Source organism: Borostomias antarcticus (assembly GCF_949987555.1).
Source record: "Borostomias antarcticus genome assembly, chromosome: 17".
NCBI classification, from domain to species: domain Eukaryota; kingdom Metazoa; phylum Chordata; class Actinopteri; order Stomiiformes; family Stomiidae; genus Borostomias; species Borostomias antarcticus.
The window spans coordinates 2,991,888-2,999,151 of NC_140250.1; the positions used below are offsets into that span (position 1 = coordinate 2,991,888).

General features: G+C 43.2%; 3 protein-coding genes across 4 annotated transcripts in view; 1 reads left to right on the forward strand and 2 right to left on the reverse strand.

Moving 5' to 3' along the window:
- Window positions 1–587: 587 nt before the first annotated feature.
- On the reverse strand, window positions 588–4,178 carry LOC311320579 (BPTF-associated chromatin complex component 1). 2 transcript variants are annotated; one of them, XM_084452361.1, is made up of 6 exons: window positions 3,881–4,178; window positions 3,376–3,470; window positions 2,897–2,998; window positions 2,227–2,459; window positions 1,721–1,813; window positions 588–1,364 (listed from the first exon to the last, which is right to left on the reverse strand). In XM_084452361.1, the coding sequence occupies exons 1-6, from the start codon at window positions 3,899–3,901 to the stop codon at window positions 1,300–1,302; spliced, it is 609 nt and encodes a 202-aa protein (XP_084308487.1). In that variant the 5' UTR covers window positions 3,902–4,178; the 3' UTR covers window positions 588–1,299. The 2 variants fall into 2 exon arrangements, with proteins under 2 accessions (XP_084308487.1, XP_084308488.1); XM_084452362.1 differs by lacking the exon at window positions 2,897–2,998.
- A 316-nt stretch (window positions 4,179–4,494) lies between these two features.
- LOC311320030 (ribonuclease kappa-A-like) lies at window positions 4,495–6,520 on the forward strand. The gene is made up of 3 exons (XM_084451678.1): window positions 4,495–4,705; window positions 5,095–5,180; window positions 5,859–6,520. The coding sequence occupies exons 1-3, from the start codon at window positions 4,628–4,630 to the stop codon at window positions 6,001–6,003; spliced, it is 309 nt and encodes a 102-aa protein (XP_084307804.1). The 5' UTR covers window positions 4,495–4,627; the 3' UTR covers window positions 6,004–6,520.
- A 322-nt stretch (window positions 6,521–6,842) lies between these two features.
- The window catches only part of alox12 (arachidonate 12-lipoxygenase), a gene marked incomplete at its 5' end in the record, with an annotated part of 6,060 nt that continues 5,638 nt past the window's right edge, over window positions 6,843–7,264 (reverse strand). Inside the window, one exon of the mRNA XM_084451750.1 lies at window positions 6,843–7,183. Coding sequence (XP_084307876.1) covers window positions 7,004–7,183 — 180 coding nt within the window. The 3' untranslated portion in view covers window positions 6,843–7,003. The remainder of the gene's footprint in view (window positions 7,184–7,264) is intronic.

Below are 7,264 nucleotides of genomic sequence, written 5' to 3' on the forward strand. Positions count from 1 at the left end.
AGCAGGAATGTGGTAGTGGAATCTCTACTGTGTATTAAGGGTTCATTTAAATTGATTCTTTTGAATCAATGAGACCAAATTGATTCATATTGGTCATCTAAGGAAAATATTCGGGGGGTGGGAATGAATACTAAGTGTGTGTGTATTTGTTGTAGCTTCTTAGAAATAGTGTAACAGCTGGATAGCACTGTATTCTATCATATGGTACTGTATTGAATCAAAACCAATATATTGAATCATTGCCTTGTGTATCAATATCGTTGTCACACGGAAGGGTTACACTCTTACTGTATGTTATTGTAAGGTAGTGATCACCATCACTAGTGTTTATCTTGACCAGGCCTGTGTGGCATTCTCACCCTGCATTCATTGATGTTGACCTTTAAGTGTGGACTTTTCTTCACTGTCCTCTACTGTATAAACCTTCATAATAAAGATTACCACTGGAGTAAACAAACATGTGAATGAAGCTGCCCAAACATCAACAAAGACACAAATAGAAAATCAAGAAAAACAATATTTTACTAGAAAATCAAGTTTATTCAACATGAATTCAGTTACACACACATCCTTTGATCAGCGCTATCTCTACAGAGGAAGGCTATGATACAAAACTAGATCACGACCACGACGAGACAGTCACTGTTCTCTATAAACATCGGGCAACCAACGACCATTATACAGCAGGGTGGTGTGGTAGCGGTAAACTCGAGTTGCCAAACACAACACGTCTCCCTTTAGACTGACACCCTGGTATCTCCAGCTCCCCCCCTTCTCTGCCATGGTCTCTACTTTCACCCTGTCTCCATGATTAAAACGAAATATAGATACTAAGGGTGGACCTCCCACCCCCCCCTTTAAAAAACAACTGAGAGATGAATGATATATTCATCCACCATCTTAGATTGGCCAGCTGTTTCTTAAAAAGAAAATGGTGTTATTAAATCGAGCACTTTGAGGAGCTGTTACCACAACATTTTATCTCATGATTTCTAAACTGTTTATGGATTTGTCAGTATTACTCATGAATGGGGGGTTGCACTTATCAAAGTATCATTGGGTTCGGGGACATTTTTTCAGTACACCATGTCGTTTTTATCTTACACTCTAGACACAAATGGCCATATTTGTGAATGAATATAAACCGACGGTGAGATGCATCTCCTGTCCAGTCATCAATCTCCAGTCAGCATTGTGTGTGAATAAAAGATTTTTTTTAAACTATTTACAGAAACGAGCATCCGTCCATCCTGTGATGAGAGCAAGCCCCTGAGCCATCCGGGGTTCAGGGGTCGGAGGTCAGCGCGAGAGAAGTGGCAGATTACTGGAGTTCATGATGAGGCTGGAGTCGAGGTTCAGGTTGTCTAGGAGACAGAGGAGGACCACAGATGTTTTACAATACTTTAAGTAATCAGTGTGCTTACTTGGTGTCATTTGAAGTATTTGAAGTAGGGACCACCTACAAGTGCACAATTGATCACAGATAATCATGCAATAGGAAAATACTCTCACACCAATATACTAATAGAACCTATACATTTATATACTACTACATGATAATATAAAACACAGTCTTACAATATACAATGCTGCTGTTGACAACATCCACATGAATTCTGGATAGATCATAGAATTTATTTTCTCTTTTCCATTTCTTTTTTTTACCGAGTTGCATAAATATTTGACACAAGTTCAGAGGAGCCCAGTGTTCTTTTCTCACCCTGGTCGAAGTTGAGTTTCTTGGGGGTGGAGCCCTCTATGTCCACCAGGTCACTGTTGACGTCCGCATCGTTCAGGGCACTCAGAGTCACATCTGTTAGGGCCCAACGGCACAGGACAACATGTGCGGTAGGTGTGAGGGAACAATCAAGTAACACATACACGAGGAGAGCTGGTGTAAGTGTACGAAACGCAGTCCTATCAAGTTCAACACGAAAGAATGGAAAGCAGATAGACTTAAGGGATACACTGCACATATTTACTTAACAATTTAAGGGTTGATCGCAAGAAGACATTCACTACACAAAATATTAGACGAACAATATATAAGACTTGCACAAAATGTAAGACATCCACAAAATATTATATAATTTAGATTAGAGGGCGCTTAAGCCCTGAAATATGTGCAGTAAAACAAAGATGGGAGGATGATTTAAAAAGTATACAAGATCATCACACGCCAACTCCCATCGCCCCTCTCTTCCGCCCCGCCCCTCCATCTCTCACCTGCCGTCTTCTGTTTCTTCATGGCGGACGGGCCTTGAGGCGGGGGCCCCTGGAGCCCCGTCGTCACGACGACCTGCCCGGCCGGCACGCCGATCACGGTCGCAGGGTGTGGCGCGGAGGCGGCCATGGAGACGGCGGCGGCCTTCTTGGCGGTCTTCCGGGGGGCGTCGGCGGAGACGGGCATCCCGCTCTCGTCGTACAGCTTCCGCTTCACCGTGCTCTTGATCTGCCCTCTGACAGGCGCGCACACACACACACACACACAGGGCCCTGGCGGTTATTCACTGCTATCACAAAGTGGGGCTTTTATGCTTTCCTTTGGAATATGAGACCGTCAACAAATCCGGATTTAAAAAATAATAATAAAAAATGTAATTGCGGGGTTCTCAGTGAAACATGGGTAGATGAGTAATACAATGTGAGATACTGACACAAGAATGATTTTTTCATCGTAGCTTTCTTTAGCCAGGGCTTGAGTCACTGTTAGCCTAGCTCTCTAGTTTGATGTTCTCAATGTAGGGGGAAATGAGGATATGGAAAGTAAAACAAGGGTGGAGGCAGCAAGTAAATGACAAAAGGAAAGATGGAGCACACAGAGAGAGAATGGAGAGACTACGAGGAAAGAGAATATCATCCTAAAGGAGAGGGGGTGACAGTGTGTGTTTCTTACACAGTGCGCTCCTTGATGACAGAGCTGAGTGCGTTGAGGTCGTCACCAAACCTGACCACGGCCGATCTCAGCTGCTCAATCTCAGTGTCCGTCCACTTAGCTCTGCAAGGAGACACACAGACTGCTAGGGGCCCTGTTCAGATACTAGCTCACGGAACCTAGGCCCTATAGGCCCCCGTCCAAACAATCAACCCCTAGCCTCTAACTCCCCAGACGCACACAGGGATCGTTTGCAAGGGGGGTTGTTTCTGGACCTGGTCGAAAACAGATAGTGGTGTCCGGTGTGTCAGCCCAAGACCTTCTAACGACCAGGTAATGTAATCTCGGCCCAACTCTTTTTTTTCATGGGCTGTAGTTTCCATAGAAATGTAAAAGATATTCAAGAGAGGGTAAGTGGACTAACAGTGAGACAAGCCCAGACATTCCCTTCAGAATAAAGCTAGGTCAAGTGTGAGTGAGTGTGTGTGTGTGTGTCTCACCCTGCAGGACTGGAGTCTGCGACAGGGTGCAGCTGCATGGTGAGTTCACCCAGCTTGGTAAAGGCAGCTCCTGCAGCCGAGAAGATTTCTCCAACCTACAGAGAAAGCGGAGGTTGGGTGCCATTGCAAATAGACAGAATGTAGGGGACATTAAAAAGATAGAAATACACAGCGTTGTAATTTATTGTTCAATTTTGTTCTCTGATGGAGGAGTGGTGCATCTTGTGGGTAGCGCCACCGCGTGGGCTTTATGCAACTTCATGGAGGAACTGTTACACAAATTTGCTGAAGTTAAGCGTATGATATGGCTAAGTATGTAATTATTCCGCAGGTGTAGGGCGACAGTGGCTTACAAATAATGCATATTTACTATGTAATTACTAGTAAGCTGAAACTAACGTTATATTCCACATTGTTGCAATGCATGTCTTTGCTGTAGCAAGCAAGTGATGCCGTAGTGCCTTTCATGAAGCATTACAGAGACCAACCAGGAAAAATCACTTACTTTTGTTGATGCCGAGGTCATTATCCAGAGTGTTGCTGGACTTCAAATCCAAAGTGTTGCGGTGTATGAACCGACCAGACGGAGAACTGGACCACTTTCTGTGGTATTGTGAGCCAGCTCACTAGCTAGCTAACGTTGACGTTAACGTAGGCTTATAGCTTGGCGCTGTTGCTAGCACAAAATCTCTCCGCGAAGTCGTATCAATATTCGTACAAGCTGCATGGAAATATTACTATAAATCGTGACATTTTTTTTATTATTATTGTTGGCGGTCTTATATCTGGACTGTTTGCTGTAGTAATTTATTATTGCTCCCAAAGTGCTAGCTAGCTTAGCTAGCTATAGACCACGGAATCAATGGACAACCGGAAGTCGACATTCTTGACGGCTGATTGGTTGAAATTCTACGCCCTACGAACAAATACGCGTTAACAATAATTGTTGTCAATATTTATATTTTTATATCTAATTGCCTTGTTGTATTCTGAAACATTGGTGGCACAATATTTACCATTAAATGTAACAACAACAACATACACAAGATACAAAATGACATGTACAAATTCGCGTTTTTCCGGCTTTGACAAGTCACCTGACTCACTGGTGACTGCAGCTGGAACTGGTCGTCACTTTGAAGAAGTGTTAACTAAAAGTGCCTTTCTTTTAACTTTAGACGCCTAGAACACGAACAGTAACGCGATTATAAGTATTTCTTCAGTCAATGTCTTGATTTCAAAACTTAAAACCATGGTCTCGTGTTTGTGTTGCGGTCCAAAGTTGGCCGCTTGTGGAATAGTTATTAGCATCTGGGGTGTAATCATGCTGGTAAGTTGGCTAGCTATCAGGCAAAGCTACACTTTTTAAAATTGAAAGTTACTTTAAATCTAGTCTTCCTAACAACTCATGCGTTTTTGTACTTAAGTCTGCAGCTATACGTTTACTATAGTCTAGCACCAAGGGCCTCCTGAGTGTGAATAGACTCCGTTGTCCATCAAGACTGTTGGCCAGTTATGCTAAATGTTTTTAACTTTGCTAATGAATGAGAGACTGACAGACAGAGTTACTGTATTTAACCCAGAATGGAGCTACCAGGATGGGTAGGCTTATATTAGGTATCACCAAGTGATTGCTCTCTCTCTCTCTCTCTCTCTCTCTCTCTCTCTCTCTCTCTCTCTCTCTCTCTCTCTCTCTCTCTCACACACACACACACTCAGGCAATGCTGGGTATTTTCTTCACAAGCCACTCCGCAGTGCTGATCGAGGATGTGCCACTCAGAGAGGAAGACATGGACCAGGATGTGTGAGTTTGGGCATAAAAACTTCACTTCAATTTATGATGAAATCCCAGAGGGCAATTGATTTGCAGGGAGCAGCAACATCAACAACAATGGACAAAAACTGAACTAGAACAAAACTTAGAACAGAACTTAGATCTATATGAAGTCTCTCCTGACTGCACCCCATGTGGCAAGGGACAGAGATGGCCTTTCCAACTGTTTGTGTTCAACATTGTAGCTGCAAAGTGTTACTGTAACTTTATTCTTCATCATTAAGCAGCTTAATACCCCCCCCCCCCCAAAAAAAAAAAAAGCTGCCCATTGCTCCAGTCCAGAATTATGATGTCCCTTGTAGCATGACCATTCAGTGACCACCAGTCCCCATTTCTGTCTATGAGCACATGTGACTCACAGTGGAAGAATAGCTTCAGAAATGTCACACACACACACGACATGACACACACACACAACATGACACACACACACACGACATGACACACACACACACGCAGATGTGTGCAACGCGGGGAAGGGGAGGAATCAGGTTGTCAGGGTCCGCTGTGAGGAAAAATACAATTGTGGATTTTTCGAATACAAATTTGGAACCTTAATTGTCTTCCTGTTTTCTCTCTCTCTTTCTCCCCCCCCCCCCCCCCCCCCCCCCCCCCCCCCCCACTAACACACACCCACTTCTCTCACAGCAATACCCGCCTTCAGAACATCCACGGCTTGTATAACCAGGTGGGCTACAACTGCTTCATAGCAGCTAGTGTCTACGTGCTGGTGGGCGCTCTCTCCTTCTGCCAAGTAAAGCTTAATAAGCGCAAGGAGTACATGGTGCAATAGCGCCCTCGACTGGACAGAAAAGAGCACTGCACTGGAAAGGAGAAGTGTGCCAATTCATGTCCGTAGATCCATCTGAATAGTAGCACTGTCATGTATGTATATGTGTATGTATGTAATGAATGAATCAGATGAATAGATTTCGTATTCACAAACTTACTTATTTAATAGAATTCACCAATAAGGTTGTGCTTCCGCCTCGCTTCAGGATAAAAAGTGATTGCTGTGTACTTGTTTCTTGCTTTGTATTCTCTCACTGTGCCTACAGGTGCCAAAGCTGCACCAAGGTTAGCTCCCTAGAACTCCAGTGTTCTAGAATGTTGCCTATGCCGTGCATTCTAACGCTCCTTGTCCGAGTGTTCTAGAATGTCTTCTCTCTAAATCTAGCTAATTGCCTTATTGGACAGAATCTATTCTCCACCTAGTTTGCCTTCCAAGGGACCAGCTACAACATATATACAAAGTACGCCGAATAGCTTCAGTGACTTGTAAAAGGTTTATATCTTTTTCACCTCCATTCTGTGTCTGCAGACATTTAAATAAATTCTGATTGTTAAGATTAGCTGAGATGTCTTTTTTTACTAAAACATTACATATGTATACAAAACACAGCCATATAAACACATAGAAAGTACATCATTGAAAATATGTCTACAAATAAACAGCATAAGAACTTGCATTTTTCGTAGTATCTATTTCCACAGATCTTAGGTTGAAAGTGACCATGCAGCACAAGACACTGTATTATTGATCAATCTGTTATTGTAGATGATGATTCTGCTCTTTATATCAGTTATTGATATTAATTGATTAGTATTGATCCTGGTGATCTCCATCCCTAGATGGCTGATGATATTAATATTGGCTGATGATATTCATATTGATATGTTGTTGATCAATATTGTTCTGTTATTGATCTCCATGGTTCATCATGATCAACTAGATGGTGGTATTGGCATGTTACTGGTAGGTGATCAGTTATTGATTGATTGATATTCTGTCTCTAGATTGTGATGCTGTTCTCTATGCGGCTGGGTAACAGGACAAGGTAGGGTAGCTCCTCCCCCTGGTTCTGACTCAGAATGTACTCCTCGATGTCCTTCAGTTCCTGTCGGAACCTGTCAATCACCTCCCGGGCCCGCCCCTCCGTGAAGTACTGCTCCGTGTATTGGCCCAGGGGAATCTGGGAGGAGGAAGTGGGAGAAACGAGGGAAGAAAGGCGAACGAGAAAAAAAGATAAAAGTTTCCGGTCATATGTTGCAGT

Bases quoted from the DNA above. Each gene is read 5' to 3' on its own strand.
- LOC311320579 (XM_084452361.1), bottom strand. From the start codon at position 3,901: ATGACCTCGGCATCAACAAAA. The intron at 2,999-3,375 runs GTGAGACACACA...GTCTCCTTGCAG, and splicing joins GCAGACTCCAGTCCTGCAGG to AGCTAAGTGGACGGACACTG. The intron at 1,365-1,720 runs GTGAGAAAAGAA...TCTGTCTCCTAG, and splicing joins GAAACTCAACTTCGACCAGG to ACAACCTGAACCTCGACTCC.
- LOC311320030 (XM_084451678.1), top strand. From the start codon at position 4,628: ATGGTCTCGTGTTTGTGTTGCGGTCCAAAGTTGGCCGCTTGTGGAATA. The intron at 4,706-5,094 runs GTAAGTTGGCTA...ACACACACTCAG, and splicing joins TCTGGGGTGTAATCATGCTG to GCAATGCTGGGTATTTTCTT. The intron at 5,181-5,858 runs GTGAGTTTGGGC...CTTCTCTCACAG, and splicing joins GAAGACATGGACCAGGATGT to CAATACCCGCCTTCAGAACA.